Below are 26,029 nucleotides of genomic sequence, written 5' to 3'. Positions count from 1 at the left end.
TACTCGTTCCAACAGCTCTACATCCTTCTTAAAATGAGGCCTCCACACCTGTATACAGTACTCAAGGTGTGGCCTAACCATTGCCTTATACAACGGAATAATCACCTCCTAATCCCTGCTAGAAAAATTCCTGTATATCATTGACAAGACACCATGAGCTACTCTTGCAGACCGTCTGCACTGCTCAGAAAACTTCATATCTGTCTGTACAATTACCCCCAGGTCCTTTTCACTCTCTACCACTGTCAGTGCAGTACCACACAGTTGATACGTTACTCTGGGGTCACTGCTTCCCATACGCACTACTTTACATTTGTCAATGCTAAACTTCAGCTGCCACCTCTCAGCCCATCTGCTCAACTTTTCTAGATCCCGCTGCAGCAGCAGCAGCGTACTGTCATTAGTGTTATTAACAACCCTGCCGACCTTTGTATCTTCTACAAACTTGGACATTAAGCCTGATTTTCCATAAATATCATTCATGAATACAGAAAACAACAATGGACCCAACACTGAACCCTGGGGGACTCCACTAATAACATTAGTCGACGAAGAGCAGTGTCCACTGATTACCACTCTCTGTCTTCTTCCCCTCAACCACCCTTTTATCCATAGCAGCAATTTGCCTCCAATGTCCCACTGCTCCAATTTGTGCAGCAGTCTTCCAGGTGCAATACTATCAAAAGCCTTTCTAAGATCCAAATATATATATATTTTTTGTCCTCGCCTTTTCCCATTATATATGAGATCAGCGTTTTTACTGTTTTGGCATGAAACGTTTACGGCCAGATGCCCTTCCTGGCTACAACCCTCACCCTTTATCCGGGCTGGGGATATGCGGTGGTCATTCCCTGACCTTCCGTAACCTCCGTATTTGGTGGTCACCTCGAATTCCGGTCTAATCAGGAAGCGTATGCTACGCACTGCTGCTCCTGCCGCCTGGCTACGGAGGCGCCCTTCTAAGATCCAAATATATGATATCAAAATTATCTTTGTATCCAATTCCTTTGTGACTACATCATAGTATCCAATCAAATTGGTCAGACAAGACTTTCTGTTAACAAACCCATGCTGTGTCCGAACTATAACTGAAGTCTTGTCTAGATGATTCTGCAATGCTTCTTTTAACGAGTTATAAGCTGGATTAGCGAAAATAAACATGAATTTCATAAGAAAGCATTTGTCTTGTTGAAATGAATATATTGACTGTTGTTTTAACCTGTTTCTTGTGTAATGTCGATTCAGCAGATGTAGATATCAATAAAACGTATAAAAAAGATTGTAGCGTAAGAGGAATCAATAATAAGTACAGTATAACAAAGAAAATAGCGGAAGAGGAATAGGAAAGTAAAATGCTTTCAACTGCATATATACTATACGGTCAGTTTATTAGTACCATGGAGATTTTGACTATATCTATGCAAAAATATTTAAATGGAAGAGGTCACTGGTGTGCAATATGTAAGGAAAGCACTATAAAGCCATGAAATGCGACTAATACCCAAATCATATAATGGGTAATCGGAAATGGACAGAATCTGAAAGGCTTCCAAAGAGGTATTACTGTCAGTACGCATTTACCAGTTGCTACAACTAAACTAAACTACTATATTAGGGTCACCGATAATTTCTTACATATACCCATACGTGCAACGTGTCTGTAAATTACGTGTGTTCTCTGGTCGATTTGCCTGTTTTGCTAGACAAAAACCCCAGTTTCGGGGGGGGGAGAGAGAGAGAACCTTGCTATCTACGCCTGAAACCGACTAACTCAGCCATGGAGTGACAAAAGCCCATAAAAGTTTCTCGCGTCATCGATGGGATTCGAATCCGGGCCTTTTTCACCATTGTACTACCGCGCAGACAACCAATTGCTACAGCAGAAAAGGCGGCTGCACTTGTCCATTGTTCAAAGAATACAATCATTCGAATCTTTAACGAATGGAAAAACGCCTGCAAAAAGTCCGCGAATTGACGACACCGCGACTGAAAATGTAAGGTCACTGAGAGCGGTACTCAATGACTGGAGCGAATTATCAAGTATAATCGTCACTAAAAGAAGTAATTACGAGGGGGGATGGATTGGAAGGTTCGTGGCTTGAGTATGAAAGGGCAGTGATACAGTGTTAAAAATTTCAGTAGTTAATGTATCAAATAGTCACCTACCAAATTTTATCATCTAATATTTTGGAAAAGAGACTAATGCCAAAAAGACCATGAGCGTCGGCAGGATACTTTGCAAGGTGGTGCATGTGGGAATAATTTTTTTTTCACCAAACTGAATTAATGAAAATATTAAAAATTGTGTATTATCTCGAAATCCAAAGGTGGTGCACTTGCACCATGCTGCCGGCGCCCATGCCAGAGACCATTCAAACGAACATGTTGAAAACACTGAGGGCGGATGCCCCATTCTGTTCCAAGGTTAAGAATTTGGCAGCAGAATTTAAACGAGGGAGGGAGATCCTGTAAGGTAACCCACGCTGTGGAAAACCTGCAAAGTCCAACACTCCAGAAGCTGTTGACAGTATGTATGATCTAGCGATGAGATATCGACAGTTCGTCGGGTGACAGTTCGGTATACGTTGCAACGCCTTGCACATCTCATAACGCGTGTACTTCATAATAACAGACCTCGTTATGAAAAAGGTGTCAGTATGATGGGTCACAAAGTTATTGATAGAAGAATAAAAAACACACAACAGCTGTCAATAAAGTGCACATCTCAATCGTTTTCAAGCCGATTCAGCCAATTTTCTTGCAACGTTTGTGGCCATCGAGCAGCCGTGAGTCCATCACTTTCAGCCAGAGAAAAAAAATAGCAATCCAAACAGTGGAAACAGCGTATCTTCCAAAGAAAACCAAGTCGATTTCTTCTGTTGCAAGGCCATAGTATCGGTTTTACGAAATGCTGATGGTATGTTGCTAGTGGATTACGTCCACAAAGGCCAGGCAGTCATAGGGGCATATTACACACCGCAGAACTTGTGAAGAGCTTAAGTGAAAGACATCAAATAAAACACCGAGAAGAATCCAGCAGACAAATCTTGTTCTACCAGAACAACACGCCTGCCCGCAAGTCTGTCATTTTCATGACTACAGTGAATAAGTGCGGTTTGGAAATCTACCACCATTCCCCATATTCACCAAATCTACCCCCATCGGAATTTCACTTATATCCTAGTTTTAAAAAAATACCTAGCTGGCATCTATTTCTTCATCAACAGTGACGTCATTACTACAGTGGTGACATTCCTGGTGGCCCGACACAGCTTTTTTTTTTTTTTTTTATGAAAACCCCAAACACGAAAGGTATCAAAACCTATAGTACTTAGTACCGTGCATGGGTTGAAGGAGAAGTATGGGGGGAGGGGGGATGCCGGAAACTTTGCTCTAGAGACTAAACATGGGTTTCACCACTTCAAGCCTCCAATAAGCAAAGCGGTGGTATTTCACCGGTTGATGAAAGTCATCTACCAGCTGAGTAATAAACTTTCTTCGCATTTGAAACTAAAGCATTGCAGCATCGGTGAAATCAAAGCATTGCAGCAAAAGTGAAAGTGTATTGAGTCCAAAGAGTATTATTTTGAAACATACGATACGATGTTACCTGACTCCTCAAATAAACCCTTCATACTCAGGCCAAGAACTTTTCAAACGCCTCTCGTATTATTATTACTATTATTATCTTTCTATACATTAAAATAGTTTTCCTCCTAGTGATATTTATTCAGCCAATGGAAGCAGAGAGATGCAGGTTACGTGGAAATACGTAACAATTACAAAAATGCGTAACAGAAGCTTGTTTTACTATGGTAAAACAAACCTGTTTAAGCGTGGCCACGTGCTATGTTTATCTTACATGACCACGCAGTACCATTCTTGATTTCCATATGTAACGTATTGATATAATCTCTATAATATTGGTGTAAAAACAACTCTTAAAGGTAAAACTATGATAGTAGTGTAAAGGGCATAATTTTCCACTGTATCTCATATTGTGCTCGTCCTTCATAACGAGTTACCATGTATTGCGTCACTAATAGAGAAGACTCTTGTTACTTATTCTCGCTGGGCAGCACCACCCAGACGGCATCGTTTCAAGGCTCGTTTGTATATATGTGGGATAATAACTCTACTATCCACTTGTCCCTATTAGACTTAGAAAAGTGTTCTCTGGGAGGTCTATCGCTCCATATGCGACGTTTATTTGACTTCCTGTCTTAGGTCTGTGTACTTCCCGATCTTTTCCTCATAGGATTTCTGGAGGTTGTTAGTGTTTGGCACTGCTATGTCGATCAAGTAGGTAGCTCTTTCCTTCTTGTCGATGATTATGTCTGGTCTGTTATGGCAGATCTTGTCCATTATTATGGCACGGTCCCAGTGCAGTTTCTGCCGACCGGGCTAGCCGGGTGGGTAAAGTGCCTGCCCAGCAACCCAAAGGTCACGGGTTCGAATCCCGTCTCGGGCTTGGATCAAAAGTACTGCAAAAACCTTGGGAGGTGCATTATGGCCACAGAAGCCGATGCGCCAACAACTACCCAAAAAAAAAAAAAAAAATACCCAGTATAGTTTGTGAATAAGGGTTTTTAGTTCGGCCTGGAGTTCATATTTACAATAGGGTACACTTTCTTTGATCAACTGGTATTTTTGCGATAGCTTCTGCTGTATTATCCTGGACAGCTGGTCGTGTCTGTGAGTGTACTCCGTCTGGCTAATCACCCTGCATCCCGCAGTGGTGTGCTGGATTATTTGTAGGACCAGGTCGCATCGTCGACATGTGTCATCTCTAACACCGGGGTCCTTGGAAATGTACTTTCCTGTAGTCCTTGGTGTTGATTACCTGGTGTCATGGATAGCAAGCATGAATCCTTCGGTCTCGGGTAAGAGCTTCCCATCCGTGAGCCTTGCGTTCGAAGTGTTCGAAGTCATCTTATCTATGTAGTCTTGATGGAGGTCATTGTAATGTCTGCCATGGCGTGCTTTCTTCGCCCATATTTCTCTCTTTGTTTCTTCGGTGACCGTGAGTGCTGTCGCCTTGATGAGGCTGAGCGGTGTGCCGTTTGTCAAATTTTCATTATGGCGTGATAGTTTGGCGCTGTGTTTTCCTGGAAGTGATCTCTCAGGTTCTTAATCGCCTTCACTTGTTCAATGAAGTCTGTCAAAACCCTCCCTCCTCCTTTACGGATTATAGTTAATCTTTCGATGGCAGACTTTGGGTGTTGTTGGTGACTCTTGGTCATCATTAACCTGGTTGATCTCATAATAACCTTCAGCTCGGTGTTGGTCCAATCTGTGATCCTGGAAGAGTATGTTAGTACCACTACTGCGGAGATAGTTATGGCTCTGACCATATTCCCGCTGTTTAGCTTTGATTTTATCAGGCTCCTCAGTCTCTGATGGTATTTCTCAGTCAGGTAGGCATTGATCTCCTTCTTTTCTAGCTTGTGTGCATGTATGCATCCTCCCCAGATTTTGTAGGCCTGTCATGGCTTCAATCTCTTCATCTGTCTTCAGCTGGTAGTTTTGGCCGAGTGAATTACCCTGATGCAATCTATGGGTTTTGCATTTGTCTAGGTTAGATTGCACCCTGATATCAGTGCGAAACTCTTCAGTGATTCGGATTCATGTACATCAGGTAAAAGAGGGTGTACAAGTTCTCTTTTCTATGCGTATATCTGTACTTGCTGTTTGTATGGGTTGAGTGCCAGACAGAACCATAGCTCAAGATATCTCTCTCTGAAAGATTTCTCTTCTGATGGAGATCGGTCTGGTGATGATTATCTCGACCTTGATTGTGGTCCTCCACTTTGCCATGGAAGAACTGTGTCAGTGCCGGGTTACTTTATAGATAATCGCATCTCTATCAGTGTACTATATGGTATCTCCATCAGTCTCTATCGGAACATTATACGGAGTCGAAGTCCTTGCAGTAGTGAATGTAGGCAGTGTACAGGTTGCGGTGCCTCATAGGATTGTTCCATAACTGCCGCGTCAACAGTCAACTGCTCCTCGCATCCTGTACTCATGATAATAGCAATCTTTAAATCGATGGTGAGAGCAATAAACACAAAATACAGAGGTTTCAGAAACACTCAATTTTTATCTGGTTACCTAATACGCATTTGGTAACCTTCGTTTATGAGGCCAGCAAGATGTTTTGTTTCATAAATAACAAATATTTTGTTTCTATTTTTATTTGTGTGTTTAAATAGTATATTCATGCTTATTCCTTAGCTTCTGAGGACCAATGCACAAAAAAAGTATATAAATAAATACACCAGACCAGGAACAGAGGAGTTGAAAGGTGAAATCCAGTCATAGTAAATGCAGGTTGCTTGAAAATAATTAACATTATTTATTGCTACAGTATACATTGTAACATGCATTATATTTACAAGTGAGACTTTAAAATAATAATTTCATTTGATTTTAAGCGACTGTCAATCAATATCGATGGTAAATATGTTGCATAAACGTTTTATGAGAGAACACAGAAACAATTTTTGTTGTTCAATTAAGCGCAATATGTTGCCTAATTGAACAAAAAAAAAGAATTTTAATGCGTGTACTAATATAGCAATATCTCTTTAGGATATAATTCGAATAGCAACTCATCATCTGAGCCTACTCCACCCTTTCTTGATATCATTAGCACATTCTTTTTCATTTGGGTGTGGTCGGTTTCTTTTCTACGTATATATACTGTATTGAGACAGCAAGGACGAAACGCTATTTGCGAACAGCTTACGTTAGGACGTCACTGCATACACACAGCAGATGCCATTAAATAGAAGTGTCCAACAAAATAAAACTCAGATGGTCACAGTCGTTCGTATTCATCTACATGTAACTCATTAAATTGCAGAGGTAAAAAGCCTTTATTTTTGTTTGTTTTTAATGAGTACTTCTACTTTTTGAAAACTAATGTATTACGTGAAATGTACACTGAGTGGACAGAAATAATGGGATACTTACCTAATAACGGGTAGGCCCACCGGATAATGGCAGTCACACAGCGAGGCATTGAATCCACTAGTTCACGAAAGTATTCCAAAGGTATACTTTCGTATACCTTTGGAATACTGCACCGTTTTTCATAATTCCGTCGCATTCCTGGGTGGAGGATCCACACCTCGAACGGACCTTTCCACAGCATCCCAACGATGCTCCACAGGGTTCATGTCCGATGAACGGAGAGGCCATTCCATCGTGATAAAATCTGTGGAATGCTCTTCGAACCATGTTCTAGTCACCACGGCTCTGTGAAGGAGGGGCATTGTCCTGCTGGAAGAGCCCATTGCCCTGTGGATGCACGATGACCATGAAGGGATGCAGATGGTCTGCAAGGAAGGACACGTAACCTGGACCGTTCAGAGATGCGTCTAGACGTACCAGAGGTCGCAACGTGTGCTAGTTGAACACGCCCCAGACAATTACCGACTGTCCACCTGCTTGAACAGTTCCTTGTTGACATGACGGGTGCATAGCTTTGTGCGGTTTCCGCCAGATATGTACCTTCCCGTCCGCTCGAAATAACTGAAAACGGAACACATCGGACCAGGAGACCCGTGTCCAATCATCCAAGGTCCAGTACCAATGTTCTTTCACCCAGTTAAGGCGTAGAGTCCTGTGTCGTGGTGTTAGCAATGGATTCTTCGAATGGGGTAATGGGATACCTAAAATGAGACCTTCAGACCTGTATGCAGTATTAGATGCGGCCTAACCGTTGCCTTGTTCAATGGGATAAACACCTCATTAACCCTGCTAGCAAATTTCTTGCTGTATAGCATTGACAAAACCCTATGAGCTATTCTGGTACCTTTCTAGCCAAAGAAACATACACTGTGCTGCCACTTTATTAGGCACACCTACCTAGTAGCGTCTTGAGCCTCCTTTCGCCTTCAAAACAGCCTGAATTTGTCTAGGCATGGATTGAACAAGATGCTGAAAACGTTGTGCAGGAATGGAGTACCATGCAGACATGAGTGTGTCACGCAGTTCCTTGAAATTCGACAGAGGTGTAGTCCTGCAGCGAACAGCCCTTTCCAGCTCATCCCAAAGATGTTCAATAGGATTGAGATCCGTGGACTGAGCGGGCCGCTGCAGCAAATAAAAGTCATTGTCATGTTCCTGGAACCATTCCATAGTGATTTGGGCTTTGTGCACCGGCGCATTATCCTGCTGGAAGTAACCATCTCACTGAGGATAAACTATCAGCATGAATGGATGCACTTGGTCAGCAACGATGTTTAGGTACGATGTGGCATTCAGACATGAATCTATGGATATCAATGAACCCAACATGTGCCTAGAAAACATTCCCCACACCATAACACTGCCTTACACAGTAGTCGTCAGACATGACGGGTCCATGGATTCATGTTGTTTTCGCCAAATTCTGAGCCTTCCATCAACATGATGAACCAGGAACTTTGACTCGTCAGACCAAGCGACTGTTTTCCAATCCTCGATAGTCCAGTGCTGGTGTTGCTGTACACACAGGAGGCGTGCTCTCTTGTTCTTCATTGATAACAAAGGTACGCAATGTGGCCGTCGGCTGTTGTAGCCCATTCGCGACAAAGTGCGACTAGTTGTCCTTTGCGATATTTTGTTCTGCGCACGAAGGTTGTATTCTGACGTGATGTGCGATATTGTGGCCCGTCTGATTGCTTGCACAATTCTAGCCGTCCTCCTCCTCTGACCTCTCTCATCAATAGCGATTTTCTTCCACAGGAGTGCCGTTGAGAGGATGTTTTCTGTTCGTTTCACCATTCTCGATACACTCTTGAAAGTGTGGTGCGTGAAAAGTTCAGGAGAACTTCCGTTTTAGAGATGCTTTGTCCAGCACGTCTTGCACCTACTACCACGCCACGTTCGAAGTCCGTTAGATCACTCCTTTTTCCCCATGCTTGCTACGGTTTGTACGCTTAACTGATACTAGAAAGGTTGTTCTGCTGCATTTATATTCACAACTGTGGTCATGAGACTTGCAACGTTGTGGGCAAACCATTTATGTGCACAGCAGGAGTGTACCTAATAAAGTGGCAGCACAGCGTATAGTATTTAAGAAGAAATACAACAAATATTTTCTACCTGTCCTAAAATCTCTAAGCGCGATGTAATGAGATATTAGCAAACAGATTAGCATAAAAACAATATACAGTATGTAGAAATAAATGAAAATACAGATGTAGTTTCAAAGCAAAGAGAATGCTGTTTATGCATATACACATCGTTGATTATAAAACATTGGGCCACTGTAGCCGAGTGGTCATGCCAGAGGGTGCATAAGTAAACATGCATTGAGTGACAGGGATTGAAGCTTGTGACTTTAAAATATGGTGCTGTTTCTTGTATTCTCTCTCTACCATGTGAACTGCTTTGACCGTGTGGTCGTCCCGGAGTATAAAAATAAAATTTATTTATTCTTTCATTATAAATAATTCATCTGTGATGTGCTGATCAGGTAGGTAACATTGTTCAGAAATGTTTCCCGATAGTGAAATAGCGACAACATATGAATGTGGAAGAACAAAAACATCAAGCGCTGTTAGTGAAATTGGACAGAGAGGAAAAAGATGCTGTGCTAGTAAAAGACTAGTATCAAGCACTTATTTCACTAGGAGTACGCGATTTATAAAGCGGTGGTCGCTGCGCCGTATCAAGCTTCCAAATACCACAAAAATAAATATAGAAAATTAAAATAACTAATATGATTTGACTTATAATTTCATTTGTTCAGTTTTAAAGTGAGAAATTCTATTAAATATGTTACAGGTCGATATGATTTTTCGTAATTGCTATAAGTCAAAAAAAAAAAAAAAAAATTAGTACATCAAATAGCAAAAGCTTGATTTGATTATATTTACGCCATATTGTTTATGCTGCATAAACGACCTAGTAATATTTTAAGTTTATACTTCATCTAATTCTTTAACTGTGAAATTGATAATGAGCCAAACAGCGAAAGATAAATTAAAATTTAAATTACTAAAAAAATTCCAGGACGAAATTTATACAATTTTCCATATATTTTTAGTTATATAACGCACAACGAGACACAATATCTAGCGTATTTTGAGACTATTTCGCTATTTATTTTCTTTGATTTTCACAATGACGAACCTACAAAAAAAGGGCGCACTTTCTTTAAGGGAATTCTTTTAGGTGATTTCAATTTTTATTTATCTAGTACTCTTCATTACATTATCAACTTTCCAGTCAAGGAGATGACCATGAAATTGGTAGCATTGTTAACATAAATAATTAAAGGTTTCAGTAATTTTTGACATGTTATAAGTTTGGAGAGTTTCTTCTTAATCTCTTTTCTACGAAACAGTTCCGCTTATAAATCATCTCACATATATGAGTAACGTAAAAAAAGGAAAACGTTTGGGAAATGGTATGTCGAGATAAGTGATCAATATAAATATACCCAGAGCTCCGTCGAGTGTTTTTCAAATAACATATTCGTTACAAATCCAAATAACGGCACCTGATTAGTTGCGTAAGGCTCTTTTTTTTGGCATCTACTATTTTGACCATATGAGCTAGTTCATATAATTTATTGCGGTATTATAAGTGTTCAAGTTATTACTTTACTACTGGGTCCGAAACCCCCAATGTAGAATCACAAATCTTATGTTTATTGTGTGTGTTTATGTATCAACCATGCATAAGCGAGACTAATTTATTATAGCCATTTTCTATTATGTCAGGTTGCCAACGCTCTCTTTTTGGATAAGAAAAGAAGAGTAGAAAGGTAGAGGGGAGCGGGGGCGGACAAAAGTCCATGTGGTATCTCGTGTTCTCTTTCTCTCCCCATATGTTGTCGATCCTTTACATGTTCCTTAGAACTAAGTACTATCAAAGCCACAGTGACAAAAGTATACACTACGTTTTCAATTAAAAACATAGTCTAATCATCTCTAATGAATTGGCGTCATTGACGCACTGCAGTAGACGCTGCAGCTTTGGTTAACCCATCCAATATCCGAACGAGCAGAGAGAGAGATGCCCGAAAATTGGGCTGCTGCCCTTCGAGTCAGCATGCACGATATCACTGTAGCACTTTCCACATAATTTATGTACTGTGGGAAGTTGAACACGAATCATTTGGAAGATTGATACCAACAAAAAACTGGCAGATGCTTCACTCGCATGCGCTGTGCCCATATCCCTTTATTTTATATCAGTTAAATCACTTATCTACTATATCATAAAAAATCAATAATGGAACTTCCTAACTAGGATAAAAATATAGACAATACACGTTTCATAGATTTTCCCATAGATACAATGCAAGTTGGCAGGGGATTTAATACATTATATTACAGTATTATATATTTTAGAGTTATACAAATATAGCCGTAGTTGTTATTTGGTTTTTTTAGGAGCATTAGCAACTAAGGCCATTTTGCTCCGGGGATATGCAGTGGTCATTCCCTGACCTTTCCGCATCCTCCGTATTTAGTGGTCACGGGCTCGAACCCCGGTCTAATCAAGAAGCGTATGCTACGCACTGCTGCTCCTGCCCACCTGGCTACGGAGGCGTCAGTATAGCCGTATTTAACATGCGAATCTAAAATAGACAAATTATATACTTCTTCCTTTTACAGTTATAACGAACAGTTGAATACAAATATGAAAACAGTTACAAACAATTCACACAATTGATTACAATTACAATAAGTAGAAGTATCTCTATAAGCAATGGGAAGTTTCATGACTCACGAAATGTATCTACTGGCCCACTTTATCAAAAGGTAATAATGATATATCGATTAAATAAACACTGTTAGAGAAAGTTAAAGCAAAAATGTTTGGGCAGTATTGTGGAGGTTTTTGTAAACTCCATTTGTGTGTAAAATAATAAAACCTCGTTTCAATGGACTATATGCGGGAAGGGCCTGCTGATAAATCCGATAGTCCATTAAACTCGAAATACATACATAGTTGCTGAAGTTGCTAGAATGTCATGAAAAAAGTGCTGTACTATTAAAAAAAAAAAAAAAAAAAAAGTGTGTGCGCCCAGCACGCATAGCGGAAGTTAAGTGAAACTTCTTTAGGCGAACATTTATTATTTCGCCGAGGATCCCGTATTGACCGTATGAATGCTGCAGGCGATGAATCTGCGTGAATGGGAACCTCGGAGATATGAGACGTTCCGTTACCAAATCATGTTTCGGCAAGTGCTGTGGCATCGGATGGCATTTAAAACCATTTGACTTCGATAGAGGCGGAATCACTTAGTTCTTGAGAGAGCCACGACAGCTGTTACAGGCCGACATTTGACTTACATCCTCATTTGGAAACGCTGCTTGAAGAAGAGCGTGATCACGAGCTGCTACATTCACATCGTTCTTGAACCAAAGCCGGAACAGACTGAACCGAAATCATTATCAAGGAATGTGCGTTTAAATTGTGCGTGGATGCTTCGGTGTTTCTTAAAATCCTGTTAGTGCTCCAGCTGCCTATTACGCCCGCTACGTGTTGAGCGATTTGATAAGAGTACTTCTTGACAGTCGGTTTTGGCTTCTTCGCTCTTGGTTCACCACTGGGCTTCTAGGATTCATAGTTTTCACATTTGCAGTATCAACTTCCATAACTCCTTCTTCCAAATTCACTTCTAACATTTCTGGTGAGATGCAAGGTTCTGAAGATGTGGATGGATCTTCTCCGGCTTCTTTTCTCAACTCCATCACACGCTGTAATTTCTTTCACTTTCGAGATAGCTTAGATCTCTCCTTTGTACTTAATGGATGTGGTTTCGGTGGTCAGATTGCACGTATATGTTCTCTACACGCCTTACAACGCTCACTATTAGTCTTCGATATGTTGAATTATAATTTTTTTCAGTCGAAATTCTTATTAAATACGGTGGAGAATGACGAAAGAATTAGCATAACGCAAACAGTAGGGTACTGATTTGGTCATGCGTCGCTCGTGCCTAATACGGAATGGTATAATGGTGGTGGGGAGATTAATCATTTCGTGTCGCATTTTCTTGGCGAATTTTATCAATCCGCAGACACATTGCACTTATACGTGCTCTATAAGCCTTACATCGCTCACTACAGTGGACCCCCGCTTTACAATTGGTTCACTGCACGATCACATCACTTTACGATGGATATTCCATAACAAAATACCGTTCACTATACGATATGTGGTAAGCGCCGGTCATTTTGATCACGTTTACGAATTTAATTTTAATTTTATTAAGGGAGATTCTAATAACCGAAAATAGGAGGAATATTATCCACAGGCTACAAAAGTAAAGATATAAAGCACGGATTTTCACTTTATTACCTTACCAATTAATAAAATTAAATGATACATGAAAATCGGAAGAATATTTTCCACAGGTTAACAAAAGAAAAAAACAAGAAAGAAAGGAAGGCAACTACAATTACTAATCTCCCAATTATTAACCGAGCCGAACGCGGCTTAACGTCCGAAATCGTACGAGAACCAGGACATTCAGCTTAGTACGACAGTTGGCTGCTCTAAATGACTGTACAGTAATGTGTTTACTTATGGCAACGGTCGCATTTTCGTTACGTTTTGTGTCAATCCATGAACGCAAGTTACTCCCATCTGAAAACTGCCTGGAACGCGCCTAAAGAAGTTTCACTTCAATAACTTCAACCATCGCTGCTGTACTAAAGAAAAAAAGAAATAATAGACAGCTAAAGGTCACAAATTAATCTTTCGTCTCCTTAGTGGAGTAAGTACGGAGTAAATTAGGTTGAGTTGCCTATTGTTTCCTCCTTTCTGTAATTCTATATTGTCACCTTTGCAGAATGCGAACTGCCTCACAGACAAGGTTCTCTTTTATTAGAAGTTCATTAGCCGCACATAGATTTTTTTTGGCTGATGCTGTATAAGCTTGCTTTCTTGCGTCATTTGCCATTACTACTACATCCAGCAGCTTACTTTTTATTGATTGTACAGGTACTACTATCAATAAAATAGTTCGGTAATAAAATATTACATTATAAAATTTTAAATTATTTTGACAAAAGTGAATTGAATCAAACAGAAATTCCACTGGAATGCTAATGCGCTATCGCTCTCCCATGGAAACCGAAACTGCGGAGCTCCATTCTTAAATGGTCCTCTTGAATGCGCAAGCAATTATGATTGCATCATTATGGACGATTACAACCTATCTCTTATAGAATGAAATTCGTGGACTGGAAATATGTCATGTGGAAACAGTTTTCTGAGCGATGCAGATGGTTGTTATTTATTCTAACATGTCAGGGAAAGACCTCTACACCTGAATACCCGAACATTGTATCAAGTGTACGAGGACAAGAGGCTCTAATATCCTCGATCTGGTTCTCACCAAACTACATCAAAAACTTGATGTAGTTTGACTACATCAAGTTTTTGATGTAGTCAAACAGTGAGTGGTGACCACAAAGTCATAAAACAGGTATTTTTCTAAAACATTTCTATACAATTTTTACAATTGGTACTAAAGTTTAAAATTATTGAAACCTGTGATTTCTGTTCTAATTATGATATTAATGAGAGAAAGAGAGAGAGAGAGAGAGAGAGAGAGAGAAACGAGACAAGGCAAACAAAATCACTCTTTAGGGTAACTGAGGCGGGGACTGGTAATTTCAAATCCTTTTTTTTTTTTTTTTTTTTTTTGCGATATAGCGCTTCTAAAGCGCAATATCGGAAAAAAAATTAGAAGCGATATAACGCTTCTAAAAAAAATAAGTCCCCATTCACTCCTGCTTTGGGAAAGCAGGAGTGAATGGGGACTTTTATTTTATTTTTTATTTATTTATGATTTTTTTGTTTTGACAGATCCAGATGAAGTCCGCTTCCTTGCACATTTAGTCATTCTAATAGTATTAAGTTGCCTTCTAATGCATATTTGATTAGAGCATTTATATTGATTTTGGTTGCCTGTATTACGCGCTTTTACATCTCAAGTTAAAAAAATTCCGATACTAGCTGATGAACAGAAGCCTGCATATTACCTAGTACAATATATTATCGGTCTTTATAATATTATTATGCCACAAGAATGCCTGGAATTTGTTCATTGACGGTACCCGAGCTATTAAAGAAGCTTTTTCAGCAGTAAAGAGTTCCATGCTGTTGCATAACCGGAACTTTTACGAGAAATGTCCACTGTTAAACTAGAAACAAAAAAGTAGTGAAAACGTGATTTCTCATATTAATGAAAGGTATATGCATTACGAGTATTTAACTTTATTATTTTGCAATTTAACTTCAAGGAAAGAAATTTACATTAACCTGTTTCTTCAATTTTTGTTTGTGATTCGATTTTATACCCAAAAGGCAACGCCATTCAATTCCACGTCATCACAGTAGTAAGTTGTATATTAGTTTCATTTTATTTTTATTCAATTCTTGAGCGAATGTACATATTTTTCTGTTTGCAGATAGTAACCTCAAAATCTTTGCTGTGCATAACTTGACAAAGTCCCTAACGGTTAAATGGTAACAACAATTCTCTTAAAGGAAGGTGATGCCCATAAATATATTACATGTCTTTCTTTAACGCTTACACCTACTCAAACCTCCTCCGGGCGAAACCAACCAACAGATAAAACCAACTTTCTTCCTGATATTGCCTAGGTAAAGGCAATACCAGGGTGCCTGCCCACCCACCGATGAAAGGCCAACAAGCCTTGAAACGGTGCCATCTGGGTAGTGGTGCCCACTGAGAATAAGTAACAATAGTCTTCTCTATTAGAGAAGTGTTATTCATTCAAGGTAGTGCAATACATAACTTGTTGTGAAGGAGAAGCACAATGTGAGATACAGCTGAAATGATGCATTTTACACTACTATCGTAGTTTTTCCTTTAAGAATTGTCTATGGTGTTTTTACACCGATATTATATAGATAAAATGTAGAGGTATGACGAAGTAAGTCAAATCTTTTCTACGTCAAAGACACACCTGTCGAAACGCACTGATCGATAAGTAGGGCCTGCCAGAGTACTTAAAAAATCTACTAGGTGCCTGACCTGCCTCCTCGTGGCAAAGTGTGTGGAACGGTGGGTCCCAATAGAGGCCCAAAGGCTAAACGGTCAGAAGAACAACAGAACATAACGCCACATGACATTCCACTCCCCCACAGACTTTTAAATCTTTGGCCTCCACAGAGTACTGTGATACACAAACAGAGTACACAATGCGGAGATGGGGGAAACCCCTGGTGCCAACAGGCAGCTAACATACTTTACTTTACTTTGGTCAATATCTATCCAGGAAATGACCTATGTAATTATTTACCTGTGCATTTGTAGTGACGTAATTGCCCTGCACACTTGCACCACATGACCAGCATCCCTCTTCTTCCATTAGTTACCACACAGCGTTCTCAAGGTGGAATAAATATCACAATGTAATTATTTACCTGCGTTTACATAGGTCACTTAAGAAAAGGCCTTTTGATTCGGGTTCCATAATGCATAAGGAATATTGTTGCATCCGAAAGAGCAGGACTAAAAATATTTACAAACTATACAAATATTTAAAATATTTACCAAATATAAACTATTTACAAATATACAAAATATAAACTATTTACAAATATACAAACTAAACCGGTCAATTCATCAGCTAACATTACAATGGAACATCAAATGATGGCATAACGTTCTCCAACCTCGTACACGAGGTTGGTGAACATTATGGAGGCAGTTGTCTTTCAGTGGAAGACAACAATGTAATTATTTACCTGCGCATTTAGTGACGTAATTGCTCCGCCCTCTTCTCCCATTGGCTCGAATAAATATCACTATGACGAAAACTTTTTTAATGTACAGAGAGATAATAATAAAGAAATATCAGTATAGCACAATGATTTCCAACGGACGCGCGTACCGTAGCAAGAATAATAGAATTTATCACATTACTCCATTATTAGTAGCAATTATACTACTGTATTATTAGAAAAATAAAATAAAATACAAACACCGGACAAAAAATTAGTCGCCTGTAGGGCATATAACAGATTGATCACGCGCAGTTTCTACGTTTACGTTAACCCGTTTCTACTTACAGGTATACCAGCTGTGAAAAAGGGATGGGTTAGTAAGTGGTAAAAAGGAGTGACAGCATTTGGAAAGTCTAAAGGACAATCTGTTAGAGAATGAGTTGTATTTGCTGGTGTTCTAGAAAGAAAAGTTACCGTAAGGAATGGTGTGGGTAAAAATCAAACAGAATGGTGCGAGAAAAATCAATCAATCAGCGGTAGAATTGGGGTCGAAAGTCTGTGTTAAGTGATCGTGGTCAGCAACGAATATCGCATCTAGTAAACGGACTAAGACTAGACTAAGACAAGACTAAAACTGCTGTAAGCAATTAACTAAAGGCCTCATCAGCCAATTTATGAGAGAACACTGCAAAGAGAATTGCATAACATGGATATCTGGAACGGGGTACCCGAAAATGGCCAATATTAAAAGGCATAAAAACTGGCCTGTTGATGATTGGAAAATGTGATGTGGTCTGACAAATCCAAATTATGCCAAATTCAAATGCAATACTCTAATGATGCCAGGCACCGAGGTCAGAAGAAAAACAATGAGGTATTCATCCAGATTGAGCACAAAATGTCGTAAAAACTGGTCGTGGATCAGTGATGCTTTGGGGGTGTTTTAACTCGACGAAATGGGTATCATACTATAAATATCAACCAGGATAAATCAGGCTGGCTATACAAATATTCTGGAAGATCAGGTTGTGCCTTATATTGAATATTTGAGGAGTACTCATGATTTCAATACTTCTATATTCAAGGATGACACTTCCGATTCGGATTAAGGGGTCTCTAATGTTTTTAAACTGACACGAGGATAATAAAATAGGACATTTAAACTAGCCAGTCACCAGACTCAAATCCTGTTTGGGCCTATCTTGAACGGAAAGTGAAAATACGACAGAATACACGAAATTTTAATGAATTACTGGCTTAACTGTTTTCAGAATGGGCTAATATTGATGAAAACGATTTAAGAGATCGAGCTGAATAGCCACCAACGGATATGAAATGATTCACACTGAAGGAGGGATTTCACATTATTAATTGAAAAAGTACATAGGTCACTAATTCTTTGTCTGTCTGTAACTCATGAAACAAAAATTGAATTTTTTTTTCATAATCGGTACTCAAGTTTAAAATGATCGGACCTGTGGTTTCTGTTCTAATTATGATATTTTGTTATTCTTTTCAGCGATACGAAGTCGTGGCCCCGAAGAGTGGAAAACTTACAGTTTATGTTCAGGTCAGTCAAGCTCTCTCTCTCTCTCTCTATTATACATTGGCATTTGTATTATTAATCACGGCATGTTAAATAACATGCTGTTTGTTTGTTATTTGGTTTTTAGGAGCATTAGCAACTAAGGTCATATTGCTCCGGGAATATGCGGTGGTCATTCCCTGACCTTTCCGCATCCTCCGTATTTGGTGGTGACGGGCTCGAACCCCGGTCTAATCAAGAAGCGTGTGCTATGCACTGCTGCTCCCTCCCACCTGGCTACGGAGGCGCCAATATAATAACATGCTGATGTAAGCCGGTAATGTAATATCATGGCAAAAGGCCGTACTTTTGTCCGACGGGTAATTGTCTTTTGCACAGAAAGAAACATGAAACAAGTGTAAATATCACGATTAGTCGCAAACGAGAGAAAAAAAAAAAACGTGTTTAAGCAGCTATAAGAGATGGTTGTGGAAAGCCAAAAGAGATACAAAATTTAATTTGTTTACACAGATATGCCATTCATTTAATTTATTTCTTATTGTAAATTAGTTAAACGAATTTTAGCTTTTGATTAAATCAACACGTGCTGATATAATAGGACTAACAGAGCAATAGTGTCAAGAGACAATGCTATACTTACCATAATTTCATTATGGTACGTATAGCGTCGTCAGGAGAGATAGGAAGAAACGAAAGATAAGGGGGAAGCCTCAGAATGATTCTTATCAAACGCATTCTGAAAGCGATTAGACTATCCAGAGAAAGATAAACTTCAGGTATACATTGCGTCTCTGCAATGCAAGATGAACTGCAGTAAAGGGAAGATGATAATCAGCGTATGCTACACACCAAACGATTCTGATTTCGCCTATAGAATTTTTTGTCAAAATCTCGATAAGCAAATTGAAACAGATAAGCAAGATTAAACAGGAAAACAGATTTTTGAGCAATTTATATGATTGTTATTTATTCCGACATGTTAGAGAAAGTACAAGAAACTTTCCTATCCTTGACTTGGTTCTCACCAAGGCTCCAAACTGCATCCAAAATTTGACAGTGCAGGAATCAATCGACATTGTGTCACTACTCTGACACAATGTCGAAAAATGGGCAGGATCCAAAGAGATTTCAGTCAAAAGGTAAGGGTTCAATTTCAAAAGAGGGGGGGGGGGGATTATAGTGGATTGAGATATTACTTAAGCTCTATTAACTTAAGACACAACTACTGTATATGCTATTGCATATCAGTTCATTTTGGGAAGTATTCAATAATTTTTTTCTGGGAGCTACAAATACATTTGTTCCAGTCAAGTTTTGCAAAAGAAACCTGTCAAAATAAGTGACTAGAGAGAGATTAAAGGTTTAATTAAACAAAAGAAAAACGCATGGGCCAATAACGGACTGTTACAAGATATTGATTTATATGGGAATTACAAGCGTCAAGTAACAAAACCAACTGATGGGACAAGCGAAAGCTGACTATGAAAAATCACTAGCAAAGAGAGATAAAAATGAAGACAAACAATTCTCATCGTATGTGAATACGAAAAAAATAAGACAGTGATTTAAACAGGTCCCTTAATTGACTGAACTGAAAAAGTCACAGAAAACCCGGCAAAAATGGCAGATGAGTTGAATACAAACTTTTGCAACGATTTTTATAGTTGAAAGAGCATTCGAACCAGGAAAGATCAGTGACAAGGAGTCAGAATGCTGTAAATTAAGCGATGTATCAATCTTGAAGAAGAGTCAACAGGGAGACAATACTGAAGATGAGCGAAACCAACTAATGGGACAGGTGAAAGCTGATATATATACACTGGTGTTCAAAGAAAGTGCAGCATCCCTTAAAATTGTAATTGTAATCCGAATAACGTACGTATATGGCAATATTTCTTACAGATTTCATCAGAAAAGATTGACGCGCGTAGATGATGACGTAATATTGCATCAGCTGTTACTTTCAGCTATATAAGCACGCGCTACAAAAGTTTCAGTCATTCCTTGCTTGTGTCAAGATGGCAAGCCACGTGCAGTTGACGCCACGAAGAAACAGTGCAATTGTTGCTTTACGTGAGGAAGGATATTCTTCCCGTCATATTGCTTATAGAGTGTCTTGTAATCAGTCAACAGTGAATAGATTTTTCTTTCCAAGCTTAAGAATACTGGTTCTGCTGATAGGAATAAAAGAACCGGACGCAAACGAGTCTCTAGCCCAAAACAGGACCGCGCTTTGAAGCGCTTATGCCTTAAAATCCGTAAAGCTTCTTCGTCTGAGCTGAAAAGAAAATGGGAAGAACAGACAGGAGTGGTAGCAAGTGCAGTAACAATCAGAAGACGCCTCTTCAAAAATGGACTTGTAGCCCGTCGTTCTAAGCAGAAACCTATGCTCACATAAAAAATGAAAAAAGGCCGATCAATTTGGTGGAAGGAACATGCCAAATGGACCCCGAGCAGTGGAAGTCAGTTATTTTCTCGGATGAGAAATTCAACCTGCATGGCCCTGATGGGAGACAAACGATTCACCGTAGACGTGGTGAAGAATACCATTCAGACTGTCTGGTATCTACAGTGAATTTCCCTACCAGCCAAATGATATGGGAGTGCACTTCGCATCGCGGAGTAGGTCACCTGCAATTTATAAAAGGTTCCGTAAATGCCAATGGATACCTAGCTATATTGGAAGGAAAATTGCTGCCAAACATTAGAGACCATTTCAACCTGCCAAGTAACTGCATCTTTCAGTAGCTATGCTCCTCGTCATCGGGCGAAAAGTGTATGTAGGCATCGAGTGGAATCTGCAGTTGCCAGAAAGAAACCAAAAACCCTTCGTGAATTTCAGGAAGCCATAATTCGTGTTTGCAACCACGAACTATCAGTTGATTATCTTCAGAAATTAATCTTGTCAATGCCTCGACGATGTGCTGCTGTCATCAGGGCCGGGGCGGGGCGGTTCAACTAAATATTAGTTTACACCTGATGAACTTTTCATTTTGTTTTCCATTTAAAACGATAAACTGAAGCAAATTGAGGGCTTCTGATAACATTTCAGCCATAACTGCCGTGTTTACCAAAACTGTTGTATAAAGGTTGAAAATGCTAATTTTGGAATATTTTGAGAGCATCTGTCAAATATTACTTAGCTTTGCCTTAACTATTAATAAATATATTTTGTTTATATTTCTATTTGTGATGCTAGTCATTAATGTAACATACCATCGCGAAAAAGGGTTAGAAATGTGAAATTCCTAGGTGATGCACTTTCTTCGAACACCAGTGTACACTGGTAGATTGAAATGGTCTCTAATGGATGGCAGCAATCTTTTATAAACTGCTGGTAACCTACTCCGCGATACGAAATGCACTCCCATATCATTTGGCTGGTATGGAATTTCACTGTAGACAACATACAGTCTGGATGGTATTCTTCACCACGTCTACGGCAAATCGTTTGTCTCCCATCAGAGCCATGCAGGTTGAGTTTCTTCTCATCCGAGAAAATAACTGACTTCCACTACTAGAGGGTTCATTTGACATGCTCCTTACACCAAATTAATCGGGCTTTTTTCATTTTTTGTGTGAGCATAGGATTCTTCTTAGAACGACGGGCTACAAGTCCATTTTTGAAGAGGCGTCTTCTGATTGTTACTGCACTTGCTACCACTCCTGTATGTTCTTCCCGTTCTCTTTTCTGCTCTGACGAAGAAGCTTTACGGTTTTTAAGGCATAAGCGCTTCAAAACACGGTCTTTTTTTGAGCAGAGACTCGTTTGCCTCCAGTTCCTTTTTTCGTATCAGCAGAACTAGTATTCTTGAGTTTGGAAAGAAAATTCTACTCACTGTTGACTGATTACAAGACACTATATAAGCAATATGACGAGAAGAATATCCTTCCTCATGTAAAGCAACAATAGCACTGTTTCTTCGTGGCGTCAACTGCACGTAACTCGCAAGCAAGGAATGACAACAAGGAGTGGCACAAGCAAGGAATGACTGCAACTCTTGTAGAGCTTGCTTATATAGCTGAAATTAACGGCTGATGCAATATTACATCTTTACCTACATGTGTCAATCTTATCTGATGCAATCTGTGAGGAATACTGCCATATACTTACGTTATTCGGACGACAATAACAATTTTAAGGGGTGATGCGCTTTCTTTGAATACCAGTGCATAAACAAACATATAAACAATATATAATATAAAAGAAAAAGAAAGGCAAAATTAAAAAAAGGAAGGGAGTTTATAGCTAAGGGGCACTCACAGACAGAAAGTACTCAACGACCATAATGAATGTAAGTGCATATAAATAATAGAATGAAGAAATAAAGAAAGGAGAGTAAAGACACATAAGTAACAAAGCGAAGAAATAGAAATAAAAATTGATAAGTGTATTGTGGTATAAAGCACAATCTGGCTTCATCATCGAGTCAACAAATCAGAATTTAACGAAAAGACCGCAATATACAGTCTCCGTTTCTAACGCAAAGCACATGCCGTGAAATGAAGAATCAAAAAATGGTGAATTTAGAAAGAATTTAATAAAATCTGCTCAAAGTCTGTTCAATGTTGAAAAAAAGCCGTGGGTTAAGGTTTAATTTGCCCAAACACGATAGGAGGGAGTATATGATAAGAGCCTTTTCGATCAATTCGGCCCTGGAAAGATTGTGCAAAGCTCAAGGGGTAGAATTTTTTACAGCCTGGTCTTTGCTTTTTAACAAGAGAGACACTTAAATAGAAAGGGTGCAAGAATATTTGCTAAAGCTATCGAGGCAGTGTCAGGTGGATTGCAAAACTGCTAGCTTGGGTGGATACAGAGACTAATAGATTAACAGTAGCCGCTGACAGAGGTGAAAGTGATTCTTGCACTGCTTCTATTGGAATGAGCAGCACCCCGGAAAACAAGGTGCAGGTGATTTCAGAGAGTGCTGGAAGTCATTCAGGAACAAGTAAATACAGGGGCTGTGTTAGGGTAGCTAAGAATAGGAACATGGGCATGTATACTTGCGTATACACCAATGCTAGGAGTTTGGTAAATAAATTTTAAGAATTTGAGGCGCTGATCAAAACATCAAAGGCAGATATTGTTGGGATATCAGAGACATAGAGCCACATTGATATAAGGAATGAAATAATAGATGGGGAAATACAGTGTGTTGAGGAAGGATAGACAGGATACGAAGTGGGGAGGAGGGGTTATGCTATTAATTAAGAAACACATAAAATCCAAGGCAATGCAGCCAGTCGACATGGTTTGACAGTGCAGTGTCGAGTCACTTTAGGTGAAATAAGTAATTGGAAAGCAAAATTGAGAGTAGGAGTGCGTTACAGGCCTAATAACTCTGACGAGTATAATAAACAACTGTACAGAGAAATATAGTGAGCCAGTTAATCAAAGTGTCTTATAATGGAAGATTTTAATTTCCCTGACTGGAATTTGTGGATTGGTCACTCACACACTAGCAAGGATTTTGTGGATTTATTGGATGATTGTTATCTACAGCAGCAAGTTCAGGAGGCAACTAGAGGGAGTAATGCTCTTAATCTCATTATTAGTAGTGATTCTTCATACATTAAGAATCTGCAGATAAAGGAACCATTAGGTGGCAGTTATCACAGTGTGGTGAAATAGGATTTACTCAAAGAGGTAACTACCATCAGGAAAAGGGTAAAGGAGAGGGGTTTTGTTTTCGCAAAGGTGACTACGGTGGTCTGAGACAGTATTTAAAGTCTTTAAGATGGGACCAACTGATGATGTTACCAACAGCAAATTCAAAATGGGAAGCATTCAAAGAATTAATCTTGGAAGCTACTAGGCTTTTCACACCAACTAAGAAATATTGTTCAATGTTTAGGCCTAAATGGATGTCAGATGAACTAATTAGACATGTGGCAGACAAGAAAAATTGCATGGGATACATATAAATTAATAGGTGACACGGAAGCCTATGATAGATATAAGCTGGTCTGTAACCAAGTCACAAAGGAGGTTAGGCAGGCAAAGGCAGATTACGAGAAATCTTTGGCAAAGGATGCAAAGAAAAACAGCAAAGAGTTCTTCACTTATGTAAACTCTAGAAGGAAGGGGATGAATCAGATTGGTCCACTTGATATCGATGATTCAACTGTTGGTGATCCTGCTCAGGTAGCTAACAAACTAAATGAGTATATTGCTTCTACATTCACATATGAGGAGTTATTCGGGGAGGGGAATGGCAGAAGTTAATTTCACTCTGGCAGTGAGCTAGATGATTTTGTAATAACTGAGAGCAAAGTGGAGGGGAAATTGTTGAAGATAAACATAAGAAAGGCACCTAGTTGGATGGGCTCTATCCAGTTATACCAAAGGAGGCAGCAAAAGAAGTAAGCAAACCCTTAGCCATAATTACGAGAGCTTCCTTGGACTCAGGGAGGTACCCATGGACTGGAGATGTGCAAATGTGACCCCAATTCAGAAAGGAGGATCAAAGGGTGACAAAAGTCATTACAGACCTGTTAATTTAACTTCTGTTCCAGGGAAATTAATGGAGGCACTGGTTAAAGAAGCACTGCAGGATCATCTAGACAAGACTTCAATCATAGCTCTGACACAGCATGGTTTTGTTAAGGGAAAGTCTTGCCTGACCAATTTAATTGGTTTGTTTGGTTTGGTTTTTTTTTTTTAGGAGCATTAGCAACTAAGGCCATATTTCTCCGGGATATGCGGTGGTCATTCCCTGACCTTTCCGCATCCTCCATATTTGGTGGTGACGGGCTCGAACCCCGGTCTAATCAAGAAGCGTGTGCTATGCACTGCTGCTCCTTCCCACCTGGCTACGGAGGCGCCAATTTAATTGGATACTATGATGTGGTAACAAAGGAACTGGATGCGGGGAATAACTTTGATATCATATACTTGGATCTTAGAAAGGTTTTTGATACTGTTGCACATGGAAGACTGCTGCAGAAATTGGAGCAGTGTGACACTGGAGGAAAATTGATGCTATGGATAAAGGGGTGGTTGAGTGAGAGAAGACAAAGTGTTAATCAATGGACAATGCTCTTCGTGGACTAATGTTATTAGTGGAGTCCCCCAGGGTTCAGTGTTGAGTCCATTGTTGTTTTCTGTATTTATTAATGATATTGATGATGGTATACCAGGATTAATTGCAGACGATACGAAATTCGGCAAGGTTGTTAATGATACTAATGACAGTACGCTGCCGCAACAGGATCTAGAAAAGTTGAGCAGATGGGCTAAGTGGTGGTGGTAACTGTAGTTTAACATTGACAAGTGTAAAGTACTACATATGGGAAGCAGTAACCCCTGAGTAACGTAGCAACTCTGTGGTACTACACTGACAGTGGTAGAGAACGAAAAGGACCTGGGAGTAATTGTGCAGACAGATATGAAATTTTCTGAGCAGTGCAGACGGTCTGCAAGAGTAGCTCATAGTGTCTTGTCAATGATATACAGCAATTTTTCTAGCAGGGATAAGGAGGTGAATATCTGGTCGGGACACACCTTGAGTACTGTATACAGGTCTGGAGGTCTCATTTTAAAAAGGATGCAGTGCTGCTGGAATGAGTACAGAGAAGGGCAACAAGATTAGTGAATGAAACAAAGGGTTTGGAAAAACTAGGTACCTGCGAGGTGATCTGATTGAGGTGTATAAAGCGTTGAATGGTTGGAGAATGCTCAATGCTGATGGGATTCTTCCTCTTGCTCAGGATAATCGCCTGATAGGGCATAAATTCAAATTGAGGAAAGACAGTTATAGGATA

The 26,029-nt window shown here is 39.5% G+C and overlaps 1 protein-coding gene across 1 annotated transcript in view; it reads left to right on the top strand.

Annotated features, from left to right (window-relative positions):
- LOC150078319 (uncharacterized protein ZK1073.1-like) overlaps positions 1-26,029 on the top strand; it is a 483,468-nt gene that overhangs the window by 129,195 nt on the left and 328,244 nt on the right. Inside the window, exon 2 of the mRNA XM_090384761.1 lies at positions 18,239-18,289. Within this exon, the coding sequence (XP_090240887.1) occupies positions 18,239-18,289 (51 nt within the window). The remainder of the gene's footprint in view (positions 1-18,238; positions 18,290-26,029) is intronic.

This window comes from Mastigoproctus giganteus, chromosome 11 (assembly GCF_048544385.1).
Source record: "Mastigoproctus giganteus isolate SK-2022 chromosome 11, ASM4854438v1, whole genome shotgun sequence".
In the NCBI taxonomy this organism is placed as follows: domain Eukaryota; kingdom Metazoa; phylum Arthropoda; class Arachnida; order Uropygi; family Thelyphonidae; genus Mastigoproctus; species Mastigoproctus giganteus.
The sequence above is the reverse complement of the archived record's forward strand: the minus strand, read 5'-3'. Positions and strand labels throughout refer to the sequence as shown.